The sequence below is a fragment of the Anomalospiza imberbis genome, chromosome 9 (genome assembly GCF_031753505.1).
Source record: "Anomalospiza imberbis isolate Cuckoo-Finch-1a 21T00152 chromosome 9, ASM3175350v1, whole genome shotgun sequence".
NCBI lineage: Eukaryota > Metazoa > Chordata > Aves > Passeriformes > Viduidae > Anomalospiza > Anomalospiza imberbis.
Genome location: NC_089689.1, coordinates 4,475,651 through 4,502,065, shown reverse-complemented (window position 1 = coordinate 4,502,065; position 26,415 = coordinate 4,475,651). Strand labels below are relative to the sequence as shown.

At 49.4% G+C, this 26,415-nt stretch overlaps 1 protein-coding gene across 1 annotated transcript in view; it reads left to right on the top strand.

Annotated features, from left to right (window-relative positions):
- Positions 1 to 26,415, top strand: part of PAPPA2 (pappalysin 2) — an 88,755-nt gene that overhangs the window by 52,235 nt on the left and 10,105 nt on the right. The window contains exons 14-20 of the mRNA XM_068199449.1: positions 4,464 to 4,635; positions 6,861 to 7,038; positions 9,366 to 9,579; positions 15,950 to 16,118; positions 16,811 to 16,943; positions 18,062 to 18,171; positions 20,765 to 20,836. Coding sequence (XP_068055550.1) covers positions 4,464 to 4,635; positions 6,861 to 7,038; positions 9,366 to 9,579; positions 15,950 to 16,118; positions 16,811 to 16,943; positions 18,062 to 18,171; positions 20,765 to 20,836 — 1,048 coding nt within the window. The remainder of the gene's footprint in view (positions 1 to 4,463; positions 4,636 to 6,860; positions 7,039 to 9,365; positions 9,580 to 15,949; positions 16,119 to 16,810; positions 16,944 to 18,061; positions 18,172 to 20,764; positions 20,837 to 26,415) is intronic.

Sequence of the window (26,415 nt, the reverse complement as noted above, 5' to 3'; positions counted from 1 at the left end):
TGTGGCTATGGAGGGGCCAGCAGGTCATTTGATGTCTTGCTGGTGCCTTTTCTCTGTCTCTGAGGCGGATGACAGCAGATGACTCACAGGGATGTTACTTTTTGCCAAGTTTCTTTTGGAGTCACGTACAGAGGCAAACACCTTTTCTTGAGATGGCAACCTCAGTGCAGATTGTAATCAAGAAGCATCACCACCGTTGGGTCTGTACACGCAGCCTGCTGCCACAAGGATGGTTGCCATCAGATTTACTGGAAAAGTGAGACCTTTCACCTTCACGGGAAACATGCCTGAAGGGAGACATTCCCAAGTATTTCCAAAACACCTTTTCTCATTTCCTAGCTATTCTCTTCTGCTAGACCGCATTGGGGTAAACACCTTTTATCTCACTGATGTTGAGTGTTACAATCCAGACTCCACCAGAGTATGTGCAGTGATGACTTTTAACTTCAGGAGATTTGGCCAAAGCCTTTACTTTTCTGTCAACATCTCCTATAACCCCCTCTCCCAAAAATTCACACCATGAGAAGAACTTAGAAGTTTCCGCTGTTAAGAGCTGGAGCTTGATGATAAGGGATGTTTCAGCAGCAATCTTGGGGTTGAAAGCCTGACTAGACACTACAGCAATGTATAGATGATTTATTATACTCAGACAGCTGCACTGCCTTTGACTTGGCTTAGTTTGATGTGGGTAAATCCATCAGTATTTTCTGTGTTGCATTAAGTAGTTGCTGTAAAACATGAAATTTCAGCTTTTCAGAATTTGGGATTTGTCACAACAAAGTAGTGTTACCATACTAGCTTTGCCACCACTGGCTTAACATGCTCTATTGCTGGCAGTGGCTGCCTGCTTTTATTCTAGAAGGATGAGGGATCTCAAAGGAGAAGTTTTGCTCTAGTTTATAGAATTTTTCCCATTTCAGAACAAAACTTTTACTGTTCTGGAGCAGTTAGTGCCATCACTAGGCAGAATTTCACAGATTTCCAGACCTGAAACTTTCTTTGATGTATAAGTTATGGGACTTGGTGAGCCCAGAGCATCGTGCAGGCTTGTGCTGACATGAAATAAGTTAGGAGAAAAACCTTGGTATTTTGTAAAATGTTGTTGACAAATCATTAGTTTGAGCTTCAAAAGATGCTGGGATGGAAGTGAATTTTTTTTTTTAATGTCTCAGGCAGAAAAAAAGTAAAAAAAAATATTGGCTTGTCCCACATCTTATATGGCCTGATCAGAAATGGGCAGAAGTCAGGAGTTTGCAGCTGTGATACAGGAATTTCATTTATCATCAAAAGCAGAAAGAGCTCCTTCATGCTGAGATCAGAACTGGGCTAACTGCACCATTTCCTTGTCCAGCCTTTGTTAGGGTGTTCCAGGGCCTGGGAGCTGTGATTCATTCCATCACTTTACCCCAGCCCCAGCATGTGGATCATGTGCCAGGTCACAGGGCATTTTTCTCTTTTGACCTGCACTTGTTCACCATCAGGCTCAAAAGTGTCCAGGCCCCAAGTACAGCAGTGATAGCAGTGGTGATGCTGGTAAAGGAAGCAATCAAGGCAATGTTTGTTGGTAGGGTTGGTATATATTTTTTAAGATTATTGATATATTTGAGAAAATCAGACAGCTTTCAGTGATGTGAGCTCCTTTTCAGGTCTGGAATAGCAGCACCAGACTTCAAAGCAAGGTGTAGGATGAGCACAGCTTCTCAGAACTTGAGCTGATCAGGCTCAGATAATTTCCAAAATAAAATCTGGTGGGTGTTTGTAGGTTTAGGTGTGTTGTTAAACACAGAGAAAACAGTGCTAAGTTAGTCATCTTTGGGGGCACAGAGGAAGGTAATTATTCTAATCCAAACTTTTCTGTTATTTCTAGAATATATCTTCATGCACATACAGAACATGTGTTCATTTATGTGATGTACATAAAAACATTTTGTTGTTATGACCTGTAATTATCAATCTCTTATGCATAACTACCCTCTATAACATTCTGTATTAATAATCCTTAAGAAACTTGCTGATATCTTGATCTACTTTCTACCACATTGCTGGTTACATTTCTGAACTGGTGGAAAACCAAAACGTCCCTGGTAGCGCTCAAAAGGATTAGCGCTTCATTTAATTTTTATTTAATAACAGCATTGTCCCAACTGCCAAGGCTGCTCCAGACAACATGCTGTCTTTCCATCAGCACCAGCAGAGCTGCTCCAGCCAAACACTTGGCCTGGATGCATCTGGAAGGTGCCAGGGCACACCCTCGAACCAGTGCTGTGACGGGCACATGCTCCAAAACTCAACGCCCTGACCATCAGCTGTGAGGGTGGGGAGGCCCTGGCACTGGCTGCCCAGAGAAGCTGTGGCTACCCCCTTCCTTGAAGTGTTCCAGGCCAACTTGGAGGGGGCTTGGAGCAACCTGGTCTAGTGGAAAGGTGCATCTCCATGTTGCACCCATGACCGGTGAGCAAGGAGATGGAATGGAGAAGTAAGGCTGGAAAAGAGGACATGTGTGTCCAGAGGCAAACACACAAGGAAGTTTAGGACAGTGGCTCCATCGCTGGGCAGTGGAACTGGGGACGGGAGCAAGTATGAGCCAGGGGCACAGGCAGGGAGCAGAGCAACTGCCCAGAGAAGGTGACTGCGGGAGGGGAGGGGAGAGGGCTACAATTGGTAACAGATGCCCTCAGAAGCTAATGACCTGACAAATGCTGCACTCATAAAACAAATTCTTTAAAAAGGAAGCAAATGGAAATATAAGCTAGTGAAAGAATTTGCAGCAGCTGCCCTGAAACCATTTCTCACTTCATAAACAGGTCTGCATTGAAAAAACAGCCCCTTTCTTCTTGTTCTCCTTTGTGGTCCCCTCTGTGCCCACCGGCTCTTTCAGGGCTGTGGCCTGCAGGTTTCCACCGTGTCTTTGGCTCGGTGGACTTGTCCAGAGTCAACAGCACATTGCATTCCCTTAACGTCTGTGTCGGCACCGATTTGGGTTTTTTTGGGGTTTGTTGTTTTTGTTTTTTGTTGGGTTTTTTGTGTGCATGTCTTTTGTGGTATTTCTAGCTCTGTGCATCTTTGGCTGGAAATGTTGAGTAAAGGCTGGAGGCAGAGGCCTCTGCCTCGCTGGGAGAAAGGCAGTGCCTGAAAACGGCCGGCAGCCCTGTGCCAAGCAGGGAGCAGAGGAGAGCGAGGCGTTCAGGTACAGCTCCCTCCCTTCTCTCCCCACTTATTGCCTGAAGCTGCAGCACCTCTGTCCCTGGCTGAGGAGGGCTGACTGAGCTCAGGTGTGGCACCTATATCGCTTGGTAACAGATAAAGCCAGACTGATGGATAACCAGGGTGTGGGAGCTGTTGTATTGCCCTGTGTCTTTTCCCAGTCCTATCCCAGGTAATTAATTGACTGGCTGCATTTCACTGATGGAGATCATAACCCTTTGACCAACACTGGTTCTCATTATGGAATTGTGATGCTTAAATAATCAGTACCTAATGACTGCTCCTCAGAGGGAAGCTACTGAAGTGAGGAGGCAGCGTAGGTGATGCATTGCAAACCAAGGAATGGGTGATGCATTTCAAACTTTCCTGGGACCTCTTGTAACTTGCAGCAGTGCCGAGGGGAAGGTTATTCCTCCCTTTAGCTACATCTCACCTTGGTGGCCACAGTTGAGGCTGTAGAGCTGGACAGGTGTATGTTGAGGTGATCTTGATCCCCCAGAGCCTGGCACCCCTGGCTTGGGATGCTGTGTTGGCCTGTGGGGAGAGCAGAGGTGCTGAAAACCATCAGAGCAGAGGGGGAAGGTGACAGGAGTGGGGTTGAGGAGCCAGTTGTATATCCAGCTTCTCCCTTCCACCACAGGCTGTGGAGTAGCTGTGTGGGTGTGAATGGGGGACTGCACAGGATCTGAAGAACATCTTATGGATGATTCCCTAATATTTGCAGAGGCTTCCTCTTAGCTTTCCTTGCAAATGGAGAATCATCTGTGGATTCTCCAGTGCCCTATACAGAGTTTGACATACCTGATTCTAAAGTTATACAGAGGCATTCCTTCTGACTCCCCTCTCCTTGCCACCTCCCTGCTTTTGCTCTCTTGGTCTACCTGAAATGAGCCCCTTTGGTGTCAGGGCTGTGTGCACACTCTGTGCCTGTGTACAGGCAGCAAAATTTTGGAATATTGTTGAGCTGTGCCTCCTTTCATCAGCTTGAAAGAACATGGTAATCGTTGGTGGGAAGGTGTGGGCTGGGGTTGGGATGAAGTCCAGCTAAGACAGAGCTGGGATAAAGTACTCTCCTGGCATCATTGTCAGGAGACTTCAAGCCTGGAAGAAGCTGGAGCTGCGAGGGATAGGTGTGCATCTCTAGGCATCTGTGGCCTGCTGAGCATTCACTCCACACAAGTGCCACCTGGAGAGAGCCCTTGCTTGTTGAAGTAGTCCTGGGACCCACTGGTTGATCCCTTCTCTGTTCTCCTCCACAGCTGTGCCCACGGTGCCTGTGTGGGATTGGGAATCTGCAAGCAGCCGCTGCTTGCTCACGCCGCCACCCTCAACTGTAGCTCGGATGGCCCAAGGCATATGACGTGTGCTGTCTCCTGTGAACAGGGCTTCGTCCTCCACTCCAGTGGTGGGAAGAGGCTGGGCTTCTCGCAGGTGAGTGGGCCTCAGGATGGCCCATGGGACCAAGACCTAGATGAAAAAGATTTAACCGCCCTGAGGTGGTTGGAGAGAGCACAGACCACTTCGTTCCTCCAGCCCCAAGAGATTTGCTGCTTTCCCAACACATCCCAGCTCAATGAAACTCCAGTGCTGGACCCCTGTGCTCATGGCTGGTGTTTCTGCTCTGGAGATCCCTCTCTTTCCCTTGCTCCAGTCCTAGTTCTCCCAGTCCAGTGTTGTCTGCAGAGCACAGCTCTGCCAGGCTGAAAGCTGCTGCAGGGCATGTCCCAAGTCAAGGTGATGCACTCCAACAGAAGGAGAAGTAGATATTTCTGCTCTCCAGATGGGAATTGCTTGGAGGGTTAAACATCCCTGGGATGTTTTCTCTCTTAAAGCTGAAGTTAGTGGCTCAGGAAAAAATGAAGTCATTGCAGAGCAACTATATTTAGAGGCAGCTGAGAGCATGGAGAGCTTTTCTTCCTTTGTGTTGTGTTGCAATAATGGCACAGAGGTCACCGTGAAAGAGTTTGTCCCACTTTCCAGAGGGTTGGGGGTTACCTCATAAAAGCCAGGAGCCAGCACAGCTCTTAGCTGTTGACTGAGGAGACCTGGGATGATGTGTCCTTGGGAGCTGAACTGCCTTGGTCCAGGCAGTCACCTTGGCAGGGGTGTAGGCACACACTGTCCTGTCCTTAGGCTGTTTCTGGAGGGGGGAACAGGAGTCTCTGGGGCTGAGCTGCTCTACATGCCAGACTGAGTGAGGGTGTGAACTTGCTTGGGGCACACAAAGTTGGGCCGTGTCAGGAGGGTGACATTTCCTCTCCTTGGAGATCTGCTTGTGACACCTGGCAGGCAGGTTTCCTGTGCTGCAGTGTTGGCCAAAGGAGAGGTGGACACTGTGGAAGTGCAATAGGGCAGCTGGAGATGCACTGCTCACCACTGGGAGGTTATTAATTACATGGCCACTGAGTCTGTGGGCCAAGGCCTGCCCAGGGAAAACAAAATGTTCCCATTCTCCGAAATGAAACCGCACAAAATGAATCTGCCTGGGGTGACAGTTTTCCTGTGTTTGGCAGTGAGATGGGAAACTTCTGAACAGAGTTTTACCAAGTGGCTGTCACAGCAGAGGGCAGCTTGCAAGTGCCTTGCCCTGAGCCCTCCAGTGGTATTACAGTGATGTCTGGCTTGTAATCCTGTTTAGGAAAATGCACACAGCTCTTCTCCTGAGCATCCTCTCCAGCTAGTTCAGTTACACTATGATCCTGCTGCACGCTCAGGAGTGCCAGACTCAAATTTAGTGATGTCCTTCAGAGCCACGACATCCAGGTTCAATCAAAACCTGCTGGTTGAGATGATAGGCCATGTGTTCAGCAGTACCTGCAGTGTCCCTTCAGCCAGTGAAGGGACATCAGGCATATTGGTCTGCAGCCCCTGGCTGAGGGCTGCTGGGCTGGGGTTAGCAGTTTGGGAATGGAAAACATAGAACAATTGGGGTTGGAAGGGACTATTAAAAGATCACTTAGTTCAACCCTCCCCCCCCCCCCCCCCCACCCATTGTGGCTAGGAGCACCTTCCACTACACCAGGTTGTTCATAGCAAACCATCATCCACCACTCAATTTTGATGAAGTCTGTAGCACATGTTGACCATATTTAGTGGTGGGAACATGGTGGTTTTTGATCTTGGGCAGATCCCCAGCTGAGTAAGAAGGGCTGTATAATTAGGATTTGTAAATGAGGTTATATGATTTCAATGGGGTCTGTGGACTGAGGCATGAGGAAATTGGTACATTTAGAGAAAAACAATCAACAGAAGAGCTCTCTGACAACAGTTGAAGTAAGACTTGATCTTTTAGGGGAGGAAATTGCAGCACATACTGCTGGAAATAGCTTAGCTCAAGAGGTTTCAGTGAATTTTGAAGGGACTCTCCTTTTTTCCCTAATGGGGACTGGTACTGCCCAGACAATGTAACATGCACAGTGGCTGGATTGTTACTCCAAGGCACATTTGCTGCTCTCACACCCCACACATCTCCCTGTGAACAGATCAGGGCTTTGTGATTCATTGTCCAGAGTGGGAAGAAGGAGCACAGTGGGGGAGGAAAAATGTTGGAGACCTCTCCTCATCCTGAAACCTGGGTTGGACCTTTCTGCTGTGGTGGCACAGCTGTAGATCAAAGCTCTTTTCATGAGTCTGATGGAGCTTTGCTTTTTCTGCAGCAGGAGGTGGTGCTGATGTGCAGTTCGGGACAGTGGGACAGATCTGTGACTTGTGACCCTGTTGACTGCCGTGTCCCTGACCAGTCCCTCGTGTACTATGCCGAGTTCTCCTGCCCTGTGGGGACCACCTACCTGCAGAGATGCTCCTTCTCCTGCATCCCCCCCGCCAAACTTCAAGGTATGGTCTAGAGTGTGAAGACATTTAGCCACCCTTTTTGATGCCACCTTTCTGTGCCTGTCCCAAGCAGTTCAAACAGAATTTGGAATTTCTCACTTATGCTGGATTTGCCAGCTGAATGAACTCTTGAGATACCTTCTGAAATGATGAGTATCCTTCCCCCTGGAGGGGAGACATCCTAGTGTGGGGATAATTCCCTCTGACTCCCATCCCCTGACAGGCAGCCCTTATCCTCAGGGTGTAGTGATGTCCTCTCTTGATAACTGGTCCAGCCTCCAGTATTACAGTGATGGAGACAAGAAACATGCAGGCAGACAGAGGGGACTTCAAAGAGCCAGAAGTGGCTCTGTGCCTGGTGGCTGTGGGAAAGCCTGTGGTTCAGGGGGCTGGGGCTGTATGAAGCCATAGAGACTGATGCCCACAGCTGTAGAGCAGTCTGGGAGATGTTCACCACCCAGACACACCATGGCCTGGCTTTCATTCTGCCAACTCCATCAGTAGCCACAGGAATTTTTAAGCCAAGTCAGAGAAAGAGAGCTACTGTTCTGTCTATGCAAGGGCTGAGCTGGATGGGATTTCAGGGGTAATTGCCTTGACAGCTTCGAGCATTGGGACTTTGCGAGTTTCCACCAGTGCCTTTGCTCTGAAAAAATCACATACAACAAATCATTTTAATGGGTGCCCTACTTTATGGGGACATTTATAGCTGAAATATATGAGAATTGTTTACTTATTGTAAAAAAAAAAAAAAAAAAAAAAAAAAAAAAACGTTAAATCTAAGGATCAAAAGCTGCAGAGAATTTAGGTCTCATTTCATGACAGGGAGGATGGTGGCAGATCCCCAGTGTGGGCTGATCAGTGGGTAGCATGCCAGTGTCATCTCAACAACACAAATTCTGCATGAACTAATGCCCATTGCCTTGGGTTGGTCAACTGAGGGCAGAGGTTTAATCTGGTCTTACACTCACAGCTGCTTCTTGGTCCTGCTGCAGTCCCTGGGAGGTTTGCCATGGGTTCCCTCCGTGGGAAGGTGTCCCCTCCGTGGGCCCCTGGGTGACTTCCAGCATGATGGCTGGAGGTGCTCAGCCAAGGTTGCCAAGCCATGTGGGTAAACTCTTACAGTCCAGCTGACACAAATGAGCCACTGAGACAGGGACATGCTCTATGCTTGTTCCCCCAAAGACTTGCATCCTCACAAGCAAGCTGTCAATGCTAACAAATGCTAAGAGTAGGCAAGGAAAGGATGACATGGCTGTGTGGCACTTGGAGGTGGGAGACAGCCTCAACCCATCAGGAACACAGGCACTGAGTAGAGATGTGATCATGTCTCTGGCCCAAAAGTGTTTCTGTAAAAAGAAAGGGATGTTTGAAGGAACTGTAGAGCAGCCTGGCTGCACCACAATCATGTTGATCCTAACCTCTCACTAGGAAGAGTCCCATTTGCTCCAGTCCAGCTTTTTTTCTTGCTCATCAGTTCCCAATGAACTATCCATCATCCACACCATGCAGGTGATGTAGTCCTGGGCACTTCCTGCCAGCATCCAGAGCTGTGCAGTTTTGGCCAGCCATTTAGCTGGGTCTGTCAGGGACAACAAAGAGCTGGGCTGTAATACTCAACCCAGATCTCTAGTGATGGGTGGTTTGAATTCCCAGTTACACCTAGTGAAGCCTCCCACATCAGTCCTTCTGGCATTTTTCATCCCTCTGACTCTCAGGTTGCCCAGAGAGGTGATGGATTCCCCATCCCTGGAAACATTGAAAGCCAGGTTGGGCAGGGCTCTGAGCTACCTGACCTGGTGGAAGATGTCCCTGTCCATGGCAGAGGGAGGTTGGACTAGATGGCCTTTAAAGGTCCTTTCCAGCCCAAACCATTCCACGATTCTATGATCGTGCACTGCATCTGTAGTAGGGTATGACAGCTTGATCAGCATAGCTAAGGACAAACTGTAAAAAGCCCTTGTGGAGAATGAAGGTGGGCTGAGCTGAATACGACAGAGAGCTGTCCTACAATAAGGCCCCTGGCTATCCTGAAGCACCACATAAGAGAGCAGGTTTAAAGGAAACACTTGGAGAGGTTTGCTGAATCAAGATCATTTCTGCAGCTCTAGAAAGCTGACCCTGTCATACTTTTGTCTGCATTCAAGTATTTCCTGCTACAGCCTGACCAAGCAGGCGATGGAGTCCATGGTCTTTGTGTTTGTTGCCCCTTTTGGTATCAGTGTACACTCTAACAAGAGGACTTCTGCTGGTTGCTCTGAGCTCCCCTCGGCAGGACTCCGTTCCTGGCTCAGATGTAACCCCACACGCTGCTTCTCTTTTGGGATCAGGAACAAACCAGTGGCTCACCTGCCTGGAGGATGGTCTCTGGTCCCTGCCCGAAGCCTACTGCAAGCTGGAGTGTGACGCGCCTCCCGCCGTGGCCAACGCCAGGCTCCTGGTGCCTCGGTGCCTGCAGGGGAACCACGACGTGGGCTCGGTCTGTCGCTACAAGTGCAAGCCTGGCTACCACGTGGCCGAGAACACAGCAGACAAGCCTAAGAAGTAAGTCTGTGGCAGGTCTGTTATCGCCATTTCTTTCCTCCTCCCAGTGTGCACAAGGAGCAGAGGTGATAGGACAATGGCAGTCTCGAAGACCTGGCTTGATAGGTAGAAGGCAGAGCAGCTTGCTCTGATCACACAGATTTCTTGAAATACAAGAGGCATTCCCAGGTCTAGGTGAACCTGGTGGGAACAAGGTGCTGTTGCACACAAGAGTGTGTTAAGTACTTTAACCTGAAACAAGCAGATCCTCCTGTGCACCTCAATGTATTTGTCTCTCTATGAAAGCTAAGCACCAAACTAAGTGTTTGCATACTCCCAGGTAATTAGACATTTACAAGATGTTTGCAGATTCCTGCAGCTTCTGTCTTCCCTAAAAGCGATAAAACATGGAACAGAGGCACTGCAAGAATGAATGGCTGCCTTCTGTCAGGGTTAACATCTCACCCGCTGTGCCTCTTGGCTAAATTTAATCTCTAGCATTGGCATTTCAGTGGGAGAAGATTTTTCCTGATACTTCGGGGGAAAATTCCTGGTGGTTCACTAGCTCTGCCCTCAGCCAATATCGCGATGCTGCGGGATAAAGCAGCATTTTGTCTGTGACGCCTCCAGCCAAAGTCCCCATCGGGTTTGGTCACTAAAGATTCCCTAGCACTGGCTGGGTCCTCCCCAGAGTCTTGAGTCTAGCCCAGATCAGGTAATTATGTGTTAATTGTTTAATGCCCCCTTCCAGTTTTAATTGGATGCAGATTTCATCTCTTCTTTGCTCTGGGGTAGAGTTGTTGTGCAGTGGGAAGCAGTTGCCAAATTTCTTGCCTAGTAATGAAGGAAGTGGTTTCTGTAAACAGTTTTTCACAGTGTTAGGAGCATTTCTTGGGCCAAAGGGAGCTGAGCAAATGATGATTATGGCAGCAATCACATGGACTGCTTTGCAAACTCTAGAACAGCTTTTGTGCCTATGGCGCTTCAGGCACTGGGCATTCAAACAGACCCACTCAGCTTGCAAAGCTAGGCCCCCTCTGTCCTGCTGCAGCAGCTGCTGGTGAAAATGATGACCCCTGGGAGATCTTGAGGCTCCTCTGATGTGTGAGTAACTTCCATATGGGTCTGAACAGCCTGTGAGACAAGTCAAGGAAAATCATGCAAAGCGGTTTACGTTTTCATAGCAATGCATGTTGACATTGCGTTTTCCCCTTTGCAATTGTCACTGCTGCTATTTCATCGGACCTCTCTGATGGTGGAATGCAAAACCCACATTAACAAATCCTCTCTTGCAGATTAACTCCTATCTGAGTGGCCCAGCCCAAGCAAAAACCTTTCCTCGGACTTGTAAATGTCATTGTACCGCCTCATCAGGAGCTCTTGGTGTACACTCAGCATGAGTACAAAGCCCTTGGCATTGTGTAGCAGCTCTTAGCCATCCAGTTCCTGGATTGCTGGAAATCCTTCTGGTATCTCAGCCCTGGCAAGGAGAGGGTAGGAGCTGCCAGAATGAGAGGTTGATCTCTTTGATCAAAGAGATTTGGGGCTCTCTTTGATCATGCCAGTTTTGGAGGAAGGGAGGTGCTGGGGAGTTCTAGAAGCAACCAGCTCTGGTGAGGTGCAGGTTCCTGATGTGCTAGTGTGAAAGTAGGGTCTGACCTGGTGATTTAGACATCAGGTTTTTAGGGTCTTCTGCTGTCTCTCTGGGTTCAGAAAATTGAGTTTTTCTATTGTCTCCCTGTTGTCCACCAACCCAGCAAGCATAAGCCTTGCTAAAGGATTTAGTGCCATACAGGTGTCTAGGTATAAAGAAGCAAGGCTCTCTATGTGTACTATATATTGGGCAAAAGTCAAGCATAATCTGTGACTGACACTGAAGATTCCTCATGCCCACTAACTAGCTCACCCTTGGAAGTACAATCAGGCTTCCTTTGAATTATTCTTCTAGCTCTAGCTTTGCTCCTCATGTGGAGTTGCCCACCTTATGCAGGCCTGAACTATGGTTGGGATCCAGCTATCTCCATTCAAGTGAAGATAATCCTGGACACAGATATTCATGCAATTACCTCACTTCTGGTTTTTTATTTGAATTTTACTGCAGGAGCAGTAAGGATGCTTAGAAGGGGCTGAGGACATAGTTGAAATAAATTTCCCACAGTTTAAGTGGAAGAGAAAGGGAATGAAGAAATCAGTTGTCCTGGAGATGCTTTTGTCTATTAACCTGAGTGAGAAAAGGCCCTTGGGAAATCACTGCTTGTCAATAGGGATCCTTGAGGAAATACTGATTGTGTAATCAAGAGCCTGCCAGAAAGTTGTTGCCTTCCTGCTGGCAGGTTCATCTGACTGACAGTGCTGACAGGAAGGGTAAAGCTTCTTTGACTTTTCCTAAAGGAGATCTGTTATCAGCCTGGAGAGGCCACCTAACAGCCTGGCTTCCAGCTGCCAGTCCACTTCTAATTCCAATGTAAGAGTAACAAGGGGAACTTAACATATGCATTTGTGCTTTGTGATGGGAGCTTCCTGGATTTAGGCAGAACCTGTGCCATGGCAGTACCAACCCAACACCTGGATCACACAAAGATATGAACTGTCAAAGAGAAATGTTCAGCATCACCCAGAGCTTTAGCATTGAAAAGTGCTAGCCTGAAAGTCAGGGGTCAGATACTCTAGGGGAAAGGGCATCACCCCCACAGTGCTTCTTGCTGTTGCTTCCAGCATGAAGTGCTATCTGAAGCAGATTTATGACAGGAATAGACAAGATCAGGTTGGATGGGGCTTGGAGAAACTTCATCTAGTAGAAGGTGTCCCTGTCCATGGCAGGGTTGGAACAAGATGATCTTTAAGGTCCCTTCCAACCCAAAACAATTTCATGGTTATGTGATAATAGCTAGGAGATCCTTTAGAGGAACACTCTAATGTTGAGAGGATGCTCTCAGTTTGGGGACCTAAAAGGTCAGACCCTTCAGGGGACTTGTTTCACTTGCCAGATGAGGGATGATTCCTTGGAGAGAAGAGATTTGGGGATCTCAAAGCTGCCTTTGTGAAGGGTTGAGCTCCTTCTGCTAGCTTGAGGGAATGAAGCAAAGAACCACTTAGGTATTTTCAGGCAGATTTGAAAGTATCAGTCTGCATTTTGACCAGAGATCAAGGGAGCTCAGCAGAGTCCCTAGTCAGCTTCCATGGAGATGTTGGCCCCTCTTCCTTCTCTCCTGGTTCAAAAACAGCAGAGACCGTGGAAGAAGTAGAGGAAGTAGAAGAATGTGGAGGAGAAAATGGGGACTGGAAGGAGTTAGCAGACAGGGGACTGTAAACAAAACAAAGTTCACAGCAGGGTAAGCAGGACAGCCTAATCCAGGAGCACTTGTGGTGGGCACAAAGGTACTCGCTGCCTCTGCCTGTATCTGGCCCCTTCCAGATAAAGGGAAAACACACACAGCTGTGGGAGCCGAAGAGACAGGTAAAGAAAATCCAGGCTGTCAACCATGTTCCTGTCATTTCCACCTCTAAGATTTCTGAGCATTTACAGCCCAGGTTGTCCAGGCTGTTTGGAGGGAGCACAGCAGTGGAGGGTCCTACATGCTGGTGCAGCTTTCTTTCAATTTACTGACAAATCTCTCTCCTTTCCCCCATTCTTTATGAAGCCATCAGTCTCCTGCCACAGGAGAAGAGGCTTTTTAAGCTCATTTGTCACCATTCCTACACAGCAAACCCACTCCCCAACAAGCTGGCTGCCTCAGAAGATGGCTGGATCCCTGCATGTTCAGCTCCTGGAGCCAGGCATGTGCTTGTGCCTTCACCTCAGATACAGCCCTTGCTGGCCTCAAACATCTCCCTTGCCTCTTCTGTCCATTAGGCTGGCCTGGTTGGAGGGTTGACTCCAATTTTCCTGGCTTCCTTGTTAATCCTCAAGAAGTGCCACTAACCCAGATCAGAAGAAGTCGGGGGGTGGGTCCAGAAATTTCAAGCTCCTGTGAAGTTGTATGTATTTATGTATATACATTTTTTTTTTTTTTAAGCCTCTCCTTTCCCTTCTCCATGCTTCCACATGAACTGCTTATTTCACATATGTGGGAGTGGTCCATACTCCACCCTCTACCCCAGGGTCAGCCTGGGCTAACTGTGTTTGAAGTCCCTGGATGGATGCTGGCAGTGGGGCTGAGCCTCCAGAGCAAGGTGGTCTGAGGGGTGCGGGTCTAGGGGGGAGCTGTGAGAGGCCATGCACGGCCCTGGCTCTGACTTGGGTCACTGCAGCACCACATCAAAACAAGGAGCCCCTGTGAGGATGATGGGGCTGCAAACCACAGCCTGCACCTGAGCAAACTGCAGATGCCACAGCGTGTCCTCCCCGTGCTTGACCCATCTCCCCAGGCCTCCCTGGGCACAGGGCCTCTGCCATGATTTGGAGAGCAACAGGGCGGTGCAGTGCCCACTGAAAAGTCAAGTGTGGCTGGGATGCTCCTGGTCTTTAAAGGAGGTTGCTCAGTGCCTGAGGTATTGCTGTCTCAGTGACCTCACACCAGCAGTTTGTGTCTATCTCCAAAACCCCCAGTGCTTTACCCTTTCCAAGTCCTGCAGCTGGATCAGGAGCCAGGAAGTTCAAGAAGGGGAAAATGCTGCTTGTGGAGCTGGACATCCAACATGGATTAGTACCTCTTGACTTGTGTCTTTGCTTACCTTTAAACCTGGCCGGGGCAAAGCATTCAGTCATATTTGGGAGAAGGTGAAGTCTGATGGGGACATGTTTGCAAGGCAGTGCCTACCACCCTCATGGAAAGGGAAGGCAAACAAGAAAGTTAAATGAGGAATGGACTGAAACCACAGATGCCTACAACGGAATCCAGAGTCCCTCCTCCTCACCAGCTTTCTGAAATACTTCATAGCCGCAATTCCCTTAGTTAATTCAAGGCTGCTGCTGTAGGGGTGATATTGTGGCAATCCCCACTGCTCAGGTGCTCACACCACAGCCATCCTCACTTCTCAGGTGGGCTGGAGGGAAGATTTGTGCAGAGCTCTGTGCCAGTGGACTTGCTGCATCCCATTCCCTACCCTGTCTGCCTCAGTGTTACCTGCTGGAGCCTGCATTCACCTTGGGAGGAAGTCACTGTCCCTTTATACAGTCTTGAGAAAAAACAGATCCCTGATTTCTGAAGGCAGAAGGGGACTCTGCAAGAGCTGCAAATATTTTAAAATATGACAATGCTGCAAAAACCTCTAAAATGTCTCATCCAGGTGTTCCCAGCAGAAATTGACAGGTAACACCCCTGCTCTGGCAGCAGAGTGCAAATGGGGTCCCCTTGCTTCTCCAGGCTGTGTGACCCTGCACCATGTGTGGAGGCACAGCTGGGTGGCCCCACACTATGTCACGACCCTGCACCAGGTGGTTAGGGGCACATGGGTGGCCCCACACTCTGCCTGCTGCCTCTCAGAACAAGGGGCAATTTAGTGCCTTCCCCCAGGGGTTTCTCTAACCCCTGGCGGCCCCCTCCACATACCTGTGGCAGGCTATAAACTCCCTAACGTGGCGTCTGGAGCCCTGCCTGCTGGCACCCGTGGTGGGAGAGGGCAGGGGCAGGCAGCTGCACTGTGCTGTCTAGTAAAGGAGGGCAGGAGTGGGGGGAAAAGTCTCATTAAGGATGGAGCAATCAGCTTTGACTCAGGTAGAGCCCATCAGGGCAGTGACATGTCCTCTGCTGAGAGAGCTGTGCTTGGCCAGCCTGATGCCTCAGCAGTTTTGATGCCTCTGTGTAAAAGATGTGGTGTCTCTCTCACTGCCAGGGACAAGAGACTGAAAAGTGGGTGGGCTCCACTCCTGGGCTTTTTCTTTCTTTTTTTTCTTGGCAAGTAGCTCGTGTCTGGGCTGTTTTAGCAGCATAGGGTGGTACTGGTCTGCTGCAGCACAGCAGCCCCTTGGCAAGAGCAGGATTGACAGATCTGGCTGGAGTACAAAGAGGAGCCTCAGGAGTAGCTGGGCACAGGCCAGAGGATTTACTGGTGGAGGCAAACTCCATCCAGCAAAGTATGCAGCTACTGGCGGTGGGACAAAGCAGACCGGGACCTGCAGGGACTGTGGGATGAATGGTTTAGGGGGCACCACAAGAGGTGGGGAGCAGCAGGGTGGCGAGTGCAAGGGAAACGCATCCAGTGCTCCTATACCAGTGCAATCCCCCCAGGGAGGAGAAAAAAAGGTCCTGGTTAAGCATGGGCTGCCCCTTTGGAAGACGTGGCCATGGTGAGGGATTGTATGGTATGGGAAAGTCCTACACAGCAAGGGCATGATGGTGCTCCAGGAGAGATGTCTTCACTCTGTTCCTGACATCTGTGGGATGCCTGGTGCAGCCAAGGTGCAGTGTTTGGGGTTCTGCAGGCCAGTCTGGTGTCTGTGTTTCCCCAGGAAGTTCCTGAAGGTCCAGTGCCTGGAGAGCGGGCAGTGGGAAGAGGGACACTGTGTCCCTGTGGTTTGCAAGCCCCCGCCCCCCGTCTTTGAGGGCATGTACAACTGCACCCAGGGCTTCGAGCTGAACAGCCAGTGTGTCCTCAACTGCGAGCAGCAGGGACAGCAGGTGAGTGTCTGAGAGAGGGGGAAGAAGGACCACACCTCGTGTTTCAGAGCATCTACAAAGTGCAGGGCTCCCTGTGCCCTGCTGTGCAGAGGGGCCCTGCAACAGTTCGACCTATCCCCAAGGCCAAATACCCTTTAACCACCAAGGAGCAGCCCCTCTACAAGCTCATAGCTGGTCTTGCTGGGCCCCATACATGGTACAAGGTGCACTACTGCCTGGGGATGCTCACCTGCAGTGGTCCTAAACAAGCTGGCTTATCTTGTGTGAAAAGGGTCAGAAAGCATAAGTAGGGGGTTTCCAGTAGCTTTTGGGAGCGGCTGTGAAAGCATTCACTTGGGATGATGGGCAAGTTTGCTGTAGCAGTTGTGCTCACCAAGGGGCTTCCCTGGGCATGGAGGCTGCTGCCTGCCAGCTCTCTCACCCAGGTATCTTATCGATGCTTGGAAAGGAAACACTTCTTGTCAAAACAATTGTAGCTGATTCCCTCTGGTGGGATCCAGCAGCAGCTGGGAAGCAATTGTCTTTGTGGACAGTGCACATAGGCTGGACCAGATGGCTGCAGCCCAGCTGCCTTGGGGATCTTTTCTCTGGACGTGGCTGGTGGGAGGGGTGTCCTTGCACGGTGCTGCCCCAGAGATGGGCAGTGGCCAGGCAGGGCGAGTAACACCAGCTGCTCTCCCTCTGCCTTGCAGGTTCCCATCGTCTGCACTAAGGAGGGCTTGTGGACAGAGGAGTTCAAACTGTGTGAGAGCTTGCAGGGCACCTGCCCACCACCACCGGAGCTGAATTTCGTGGAGTACAAGTGTGAGCAGGGGCATGGCATAGGTGAGGGCACATGAAAACCAAACAGAAAACCAAACTTTGTGTTGACTCAGTCTTCCCAGAGAGTTGATAGTCACAACAGACTATAGATAGACTCTTCCTGTACCACTCCCCACTAAACAGAAAAAAAGTTCTGTTTAATCTTCCATGATCTTTATAAACACAGAGCCAGGGGTGGTTTTAGCCTTGTGCTCACCCTGCCTGTACTCTTGGGCAAGACCCAAATCTAAAGCTGTCTCCAGAATTAAGCATCTCTCTTTTCAGAAGCAGCAGGGACTGTCTTTAGGGCAAACCCAGCTCTTTGCACATTTTCCTGATCCATAGCCCTCCAGCTTTACTGAGGTCTCTCTACTTCCTACTACTGCTGCTGTTTGCTGGGTTAATGTGACAAGTCCTAGATAAAAGCCATAAAAGCTGCAGTGACAATTGAGTGTAACAGGGCACTTTCACCAGAGGAGGGACCGCATCATCCATTTCTGTCTGCAGGACCTAGTTGCTTTGTGCTTTCAGGAAAGCCTGCAACACTCAGCCATGGTTGTTGCATCTGGTCTAGCATCCCTCTGGGCACGATGATTGAGCTCAGCCCATATTACTCTGAAGCAAACGCACCAGTCATCCCAGTCGGGTCAACCCAGGCTGAGGACAATCTAATGACAGGGACTACTGAGGCTTAGCTCAGGACAGACCTGATGCGAGGCTAGGATTAAGACTGGGATCCCACTTGTTTTTCCAAGGTGGTTTTTGCAGCTTTTTTTCTTTCTGGGTCATGAGAAGGCAGTGGGGATTCTCTGTGGTAGAAAAATTAGAGACACACTTCTTAACAGGTCAGCAAATATAACATCCAGGCCAGACTTATTTTCATGCTGGGTTCCATGTCCTGCCATCAAGGTTGGAATCTTTCTCTTAGGTTGTGTTCAGTTTTCCTTTCATCTGGGAGAAGAGAATTGGGCACAGCTCCTGTAGGCGCTTGGATAATTCAGGATTTGGGGAAGGAATTACTATCCCAGGCTGGGAGGAAAAGGGTCCCCTCTACATCTGTCTCTACCATTAATGGTGGCCTCCTACAGAACATTGATGCCTGGCTCCAGGTAAGGTCCTCAAGGCTCTCCCTCCTCCCACAGGTGCTGTGTGCATTCCTTCCTGTATCATTCCTCCCAGTGACCCTGTCATACTGCCCAAAAATGTCACTGCTGAGACAATGGATCACCGGCTGCAGCCCACCAGAGTCCAGGTAAAAGGGGAGATGAATTCTTCTAGCAGAGGGGGGTTGCTGGCAGCATAGAGAAGGAACATCCTTCTCTCCCTCTCTATCTCCAAGGTGTTTTAACCCAAAATCTCTGCCTCAGGTGAAGAAGGGTAAGACTTGTAAAGACAAGCAGTGGATGCTACTACGCATCCTCCTGCTCTCCTATACCAAAGTTCAGCATAGTAATCAGCTCCCAAGCCAGCTTTCAAGGAATTGCATGATACCACAATATATGAAGTTAAATGCAAGAATCCCACTGTTTTTTCAGGATGTGCTGTGTGCCTAAACCCATTAAGCTACTGTTTATTGTCAGCCAGTGTGCTGGGAGAGCAAAAGCCGGCTCTGGCACAGTGTAAGCCTGGGTCCCCAGTTACCTGGCAGCAGAGATGCAATCCTAGGCAGGCATTTCCCTGCCAAGGAAGAGGCAGGGCACTGTCAGCTGAAAGGTGTCTCCAGCTGCCAGGACCCGCTGGCCGGCTGGGTGCCTCTGCTGCTGGAACAGGGGGGCCTTTCCCTCCCCACCTCTTACTCATTTTGTAGGCAAAACAGCTCAAATAGCTCGAATAGTTTGGATCCTCATGGCACGACTTTACCAAAAAGCAGCTCTACCGGGGTAATATTTCTTAAAATAAAAACGAGATGTGTTAGGAAGGAGGTGGAACAAAGAAAAGCAAACAGTCTTCCCAGGAGCCAGTGCTCCCATCCAAATGCTTTCCCCTCCTCCCGGGAAGCCACAGGAGGCCCAGCATCATGCCTGTGGATACTACTGTGCATTGCCTTGAATCAGACCCACTGCGGGCGGCTGCCGGGGGGGGCGAGGATGCCTGGGGCATGTGGGATGGTTAAGCACGAGCCTTGGAAGGAGTCCTTGCCTTTGAGGGATGGATGGCTTGGCCCGTTGAGGCAGCGGTGTTCGGCTTCCCTTTCACCACCACTGCAGGCTTTCGTGCAAGGGAGGCATTTTGCAGAGAGGAGGAGAAGGAAGAAGAGATGCTATTTTAAGAAGGAGCTCTGTCCTTTGCCAGGAGCTCTCTCCCTAGACCATCTTGTTTTCCTCTCTGTCCTGGCTTCTGTCTCCGCTCCCCACTTGGCTCCCCCAAGCCTCCAACAGTTTGCTGATCCCAGGAGTTGCCATGCTCCATGAGATGGAGAGGATGGGGCAAACAACATCAGGAACTGCAGAGGCCACTCAGAGAAGGCAGAGTCCTGTTTTGCTTTCAGCTCTGATTCATTGCATCCCACAGCTGAGCAGGTTTGTCTCTCTGCCCCTTATTTCCCAGCCTGGAACATGAGTATACTAATCTGAGTATGCTAAAATGGCATCTAAGTTGCACAACAACCTCATATGAAGCAACTCCATCAGGTTGATGCACACATCCTCTTGGCTGAGCAGGAATTGGTGGGCTCTGGAATTTCCCAGTCTTTGCCCCATTAGGCTGGCTCTCTCTGGGACTGCCCTCCCTGCGCTGGCTGAGGAGAGCCAGGACCTCATCCCGCTCCAGCCTCATCACAGTCTTGACCAAAGATGCTGCAGAAGGACCTGCAGCTGGTCTGTGTGGGCAGAGCTGTCCCATCCCTAGCTGCCATGCCACCTGGGAATGCTGGAGCCATTCTTCCTGCCACTGAATATATGAAAAGAGGCTGGGAGAAAACACACCTATCCCTCTGTGAAATTCCCGTGCTGTGAAGGGCATCCTAGGACACTTTCACAGGCCAGATGCTGTTTTATGGGGCCTCAGATTTCAAAGGCTGCCTGAGCTTTACAAGGCGGAAATTGCATGTGCGGCGGGGCTTTTCTTCCCCCTGTGTAATCATGAGTGTTCCCCACAAACCCCAGCTAAATGAGCAGGGCGGTGTGTTCCAGGGCCAGGAAACCGAGCCCTTCACATCTCGCTCTTGTGTCCATCTGGCTGCAACAGCTGAGTTTGTAAATACCAGTGAGAACTTCAGAGTGACCGTGAGTCTGGGGTATCTACTTCAAGTCAGGTTTGGGGAGATGAGTCCTCCCAGGATGCAGTTTTCGGAGCCTGAGCAGGGATCACTGAGCCAATTCTAGGCATTGAGTGGTGACCAGCTGGTGAATTCAGCATCACACAGAGATATGATGGTAGATTCCAGCCTCTTGTGACTTACCCCCAGCAGCAGCTCCTGGCCAAGTCAGACATTATGGTGGCACTGCCAGCCAAACCCACTTCTCAGGCAGTCCCTGTCCTTTCCCTTTGTCCTCTACCAGTTTTGTATCAATATAGAAACATAGAATCACTAAGGCTGGAAAAGACTTCCAAGATCAGCAGCTCCAACCAATATACATCTCCATATACACACACACATCTGTGTGTGTGTATATCTGGCCTCTGCCTTGAACAGTGTGCCCTGGTCTGTGGGCTCCTGGCTGCAGCTACCCTGGGTTTGCAGGGCCTCAACGGGTGCCAAGAGGGTCCTGGGGATGTCACTGCTCTTCTGCCCCACAGTGAGTAAGGCAGTGCTGCAGGAGATCCTCTAGCTCCAGAGAGCACTGCTGGCTGTTTCCCTGCCTCATCCACCTCACCTAACTGCTGTTTTTTTCCTTCTCTCCCAGAACATTGTGTGCACGGGCAGGCTGCGGTGGTATCCTGACCCCTCTGTCATTCACTGCATCCAGTCGTGTGAGGTAAGCCCTCCCTGTCCCCAGCACAAGCTGCCTGCTCCTTTCAGGAGAGCTCCTGGCAGTGAAGACCTGCTCCAGCACAAACCAGACAGCTTTGACCTTATGTTTGCTTTAAGCTGGGCCAGGGCTTGCTGGATGAGTGGAGATAGCAGAGGAAGCATCATTGGGTAGAGTCCCCACAGCCAGGATGGTGCTGGGAGCAAGAGCTTCACAATAACCCATTTCCTTCCTTGCCTGCTTCTCTTTGGCCAGCCTGGGCAGAATATTCTAGCAAAAGGATTTCACTGGCAAGGGGTATCCCCCAAAAGCCTGAGCTGACTCCAAGTTGGAATATTTCCCTAACCAGAACCACAGTTCTAGAGTAACATGGGTCCAGAAAAGCCCTGTGTGACTCACCTGTCCAAATCAAACAATCAGGATTTCCAGCCTTGTATATGCAAAACAAACTGCTTCTGAAGAATCTGCAGACAAAGAATTCCTTGCAGAAATTGGTTAGCCACTCATTTAGCTTTGAATAATGACCAGGCAGGAGAAAATCATAGGCAGCCTGGAGTCAGTTCACAAAGGAAATTAAAAATAGGCAGTCTTTGTCAAGCACTAGTTGTTATTATGATTGAGGATAAAAGGAAAAAGGGGGGAGATCTTGGAATGTTGTATGCTGAAAATTTGGGATTTTTACCAAAAAGGAAAATGTAAATGGAGTTTGCACACCAAAAATAGCTTTGGGGTTTGCTGATTGTATTTTTTTTTTCTTGTGCTCATTTCAATGCGAATGATTGCTTTTCCTCGCTTGTTCTGCTGAGCTCAGCTCTTTGTTGACTGGAGTGTGGGGGAAAGGGCAATGCTGCAGGGGGCACGTCCCCAGGAAGGAAACCTCATGGTCTACAGAAGGTGCAGCAATTATTTCCCAATTTTTATGCTGTGTTGTGCATGTCTACTGCAAGACACAGGCAGAAAGAGTAGGAGAATGAGGTGCTGTGTGCCTGAGAGGTGTTTGGTGATTGAGTACCAGAAGTTAGTGATCCTCTGACATTTTGGGAGCTCTGTGTCTTCTAAACCACATCTTTTAGCACAAATCTGGGGTAATGTGTTTGAAATGGGATGGCTTAAGTGGAAGAGCAGACCAGATGGTTGAGTGATTGTCTCTGTGGTGGTTCTGCTAGCAAGGGAGAATTTCTTCTGTTCTCTGGGAGTAGGTCCTTTCAAAAAAGAAGCCAATGGAGTATGAGGTGTTTCTTCTTCCCTTCCTGTGCAGCTCAGGTAACATAAATCTGCCACAACTGTGATGCCTCTCCCTTAGGCTCAGGTACACCAGACCGACCCCTCTGTGCTTCACCTTGTGTCTGTGTGTTCAGTGAGAAATCCCATAGGGAATGATGAAAAATGCCAGTTTGTGTGTGTGTAAGAGAAACACGCTGAGTACCTGAAGCCCCAGTGTAAGTCACTGTGCTCTCATCAACCACCCAAACGTACCCACAGCCAACATGAGCTCTTTGTGTTCCTATGTGCTTGTCACCCTCTTTTACTCTTAGAAAGCAGTCCCAGGCAGGACTCTTGGCACACAGGAGGTTAACCAAGCGAAAATCTTGCAGTGTCCCACCAGAAGATGGAGAGATTCCATGTTCTTCATCACCCTTGTAGACTTTTAAGTGCTTTTTCTGCTTTCAATTATTGTTTCATCAGGAATGACCAAGCAGTCAGTACATATTCTTCCATCCGAGGTCTCACCAAAGCCCGGCATAAAGCTTCCTTGTGCTGGAAATATCTCTTTTGATGGGACACAGGACTATATCTGTTGTTTCTGCAGTTGCATCAGTCTGGCAGTTCAGATATCCTGAGGTCAGCAAGTACACCCAGATCTTTCTCTTCCTCCTTTGTTTCCAGCTGATGAGCACCAAGCTAACAGCAGATGTTTTGCTATCAGTATAAGAGCTTGCCTTCAATTTTTTACAAGAGAATGTCATCTTGTTTCTCTCTCTAGTCCTTCAGGACATCTAACTGTTTGTTAGATATCCTGATCCTCCTCTGTGGAACACTGCCTTCTTCCTTGTTAGCAGTTTCATCAGGGCAGACCTATTCTTAAGGTCACAGTTACTCACTGTAGCACTAATGAAGATTCATCCTCAGATAGTTTCTTTCACCCTTATGCTCTCCTTTTTGATACAGCTTCCAGGCTCCTCCTCATCCCTGTTTTCCTTCTCCTCACTTCTCATACATGTCTTGGTTTATTCTTTTCCACATGTTTCCTCCTATAGTGCTGCAAGCTGTTAAGGTTGGACCAATAATCCAAATTTTCCTAGATTAACTTTTTTTCCCCCACATGAGTTTCATGGTAGTCATTGTCTTCCTGTAAAAAGTAAGATCACTTATTGAAAGTTCCTCAAAGTATTGCTCTGGGAGCTGCTGCTTGGCACTGGCAAGAAGGGAGATGTCATCAGTCTCCCCATTTGACCACAGAATACTCTGAATGTTGTTTCTGCCTCAGCTGTGCTGACTTCCATCCTCATTCCTATTCCTCTCTGCCTTCCTCCTTGTGAAGGAAAATTCTGCAGTTGTCAGAGGCTGTTTCACTTCCCCCAGTCCCTTGTAGATATGGAGGCATCACAGCAGGAGCAGGGTAGAGAAAGAATATAACCTGTATTCGGTCCTCACTGCATGGTAGCCCCCCTCACACAAATGGTTCAGCTTCATTTGCCATGTCCATGGGTCTTATTAGTCCCAGGTTCCCTCTCATTTCATAGGAGACCTTCAGTGGAGAAACCTCCTTTAAGAGCCCAGACTCTGCCATCATTGGGCACTGAAATGCTGTTCCAGTGGACTGTCCATGTCACCTCAGGTCTGAGTCACCCCTTGGAGATTCCATTGTCTCTCCACTGACTGCCAAGTGTGTGTTGGATCTGGAAGTTTTCTCTTCTGGATGCCACAGTGAGGGGAGCAACCCTACATAACAGAAATCCAGGCCACCTGGCAGCTCGTACCGTCTCTCTCTGGTGGAGTCACTTCAGGCCGGGGCATGGGAGCAGTAGCCAAGGCTCAACCTTCCCAACTCCATCTGGAGCTCTGCCTCATATTGGAAAGTCCCAGTCACCATGCAATGGCATTAGAGGGACTCTCACTCCCTCCCTAAAGAGGGACCGCATCTTTATCCTATGCTGGCAGTGGATCAGCCTGCCTGCTCATCCCTCTCACTCCTCTCCCCACCTCCCTTCTCTTTCCGTTAATCTGGTCATCCATCTGCCTCCCGCTCTCTTGCTGTGCCTTGCCAAGTTCCCCAGTGCCGGAGCAGTGAAGCACGTACGTCAGGGAGGGAGGGAGGGATGCAAACCCTTCCAGGAGCCCATCAGGAATTCAAGTTAGCTCTGAGCGCACTTTGCCTTTCGAGGGCCAGCGGAACATCTCGTCCCCTGCCATCAGTAGAAAAACAGATGGCGGCACCAAGGGAGGGGGCTTGGGGCTGTCAGGAGAGGCGAGTGGGGGAGGAGAGAAACCCCTCCTCTCCACTATGGGTCGGGAGGAGGTGGTTTTGGTCCTGGTGGTGCATTTGACTGCTGTGAGGGAGGTGTTTGCAGCATCTGGGTCACGTACTACAAAGCCATCCCAAGGTGATCACCTCTGATGTATCATCCTCCTGTGCTCAAAAGCAAGTGAGACTGTTGACTTCAGAGGAAGAGACAGCATGTACAGAGATCCAGGTTGCTCCCTTGGACTGTTCCTGCCATGGTCCAAAGCAGTCTGTGCATGAGCATAGCTGCTATAGAGCACCTCCTAGTCTGTGCAGTGCCCTACACCTGCACCCCTCTGTCTCCCACCACAGGCACTCCTGTGCTTCGTATTGTAGATGTGGTTTAGGTGCAAAAGTTCACTTATTTCATCATCATTGTGTTTACCCAATGTTATTCACAGGACAGGGTAACCACCACTGTCCTGCTCAAATGCACTCAGGGAAAGAGAGGCTGCTCTTGCAGTGACCAGAATGAATTTGGGCAGGGTTTTTTGGGCAGCCAACACGTTGTGCAACATGCTGACCTCATTCTCACCTCCAGCTTCATGTCATTATATGCAGGTAGCAAAGAGTTAATTGGAATGGACTTTGACTTGAGGTCTCTGCCTCATGCTCTGGATGAGAATGGGCAGAGAACAGAACACTGTTGTGAGCATGAGCTGCTGGGAATTTCTCAGGTCTCCCCTGCATGAGGACAAGGTCTCACTGCCCTCTCGTGTTGCTGGTCATGTTATCACAATCGTAAAACATTAATCTGTTCTCTGTTTTGTGGTTTTCCTGAGGTATTACAATGGAAATTATAAAATAGGGACAGAAGTGTGTTTGTGGTTGCAAGTTGTTCCTGAGTCTCTTGATCCAACAGGTAGTGAAGGACCCTGAAGGATCCTTAGCTCTCCCACCAGCATGCACAAAACCCTCACTTGGCACATCTGTGGCTTATGTTCAGCATTTCTCAGTCAGAATTAACCCTTTGGAAGGCATATGCAATAAGGATGGTGGGAAGTGTCACCTAAAATCTGCTGTTCTTTCACATGATGGGAGACAGGGCAGGACTTGTTTCCTGGGACAGCACTGCAACTGGGCTCCAGCTGCCTCTGCTCCTCAGTATCACTGGGGCTAGAGACCCTTCGTTCTCACTCATCCCAGACTTGTGGGTCTCGGATTTTGTACCATGGCAAAACTCAACACAGGAAACTGGTAAGAAATGTGAATGTTCTGCTCCAGTAAAGATTGTCTTCTGTACTTCTGAGGCTTAAGGCAATGAGGACTACAGGCACCTCAGCTGCACCAAGGAGACCCTCTAGAGCAACTACAGCAGCATAGCCAGAATTTAGTCACCCTCTCATGATTCACACATCTTTCTTCTCTCCTTTCACCCTGTTTAATGCAGCTTGTACAGATGGTGGGGGAGCATGAGGAGCAAGGACTGCAGGTAGTGGTCACTTCTACATCAGACCTGACTCTGACTGGTGAAGGCAAAGCCCTCCATGCTGCAGAAGTGGAAGGATGGGGAGCTCTTTACATACCTGCTGGGTATATTTTCATGCTGCTTTTGGCATGGGCAATGTCGACTGTGCAGCATGGGATATAGCCTTCTAGGGGATGATCCCGAAGAAATCTATTTCTTTTCCAAAAATCTCAGCTGAGGTGTGCTTTTCCTAAACAGTGAGAAGATCTCTTTCCTCTGCACACACATAGAGTGTGATTGTAGCAGCATCATTTTATTAAAAGACAAAGCAGAGGGAAATAAAATTATCACAGCAGCAGGGTGCAAGGACAAGGGACAGGTGCCTCTCCCCTACCTGCAGGGTCAGGCTTAGAGGACCCCAAAAGATGGAGGGTCTTTTGGCATGGGTAGGGCTCCAGCACCCAGACACACCACCAGTAGTGGTGGAACCCCAAAGAGATGTGAGCAGCCTCAGCTTCCCCAACCACACTGTGCCAGCAGCCCTGCACTTGGGATGTGCTGACCTAAGGCTGCTTCTCTGCCCTCTCCAGTTCAGGTGCCTTCCCCTCATCCCTATCCATGTCCGACTTTTCCCCCTCCCAGCAGTCACAGTCGTGCAGCCAGTGGTATAGA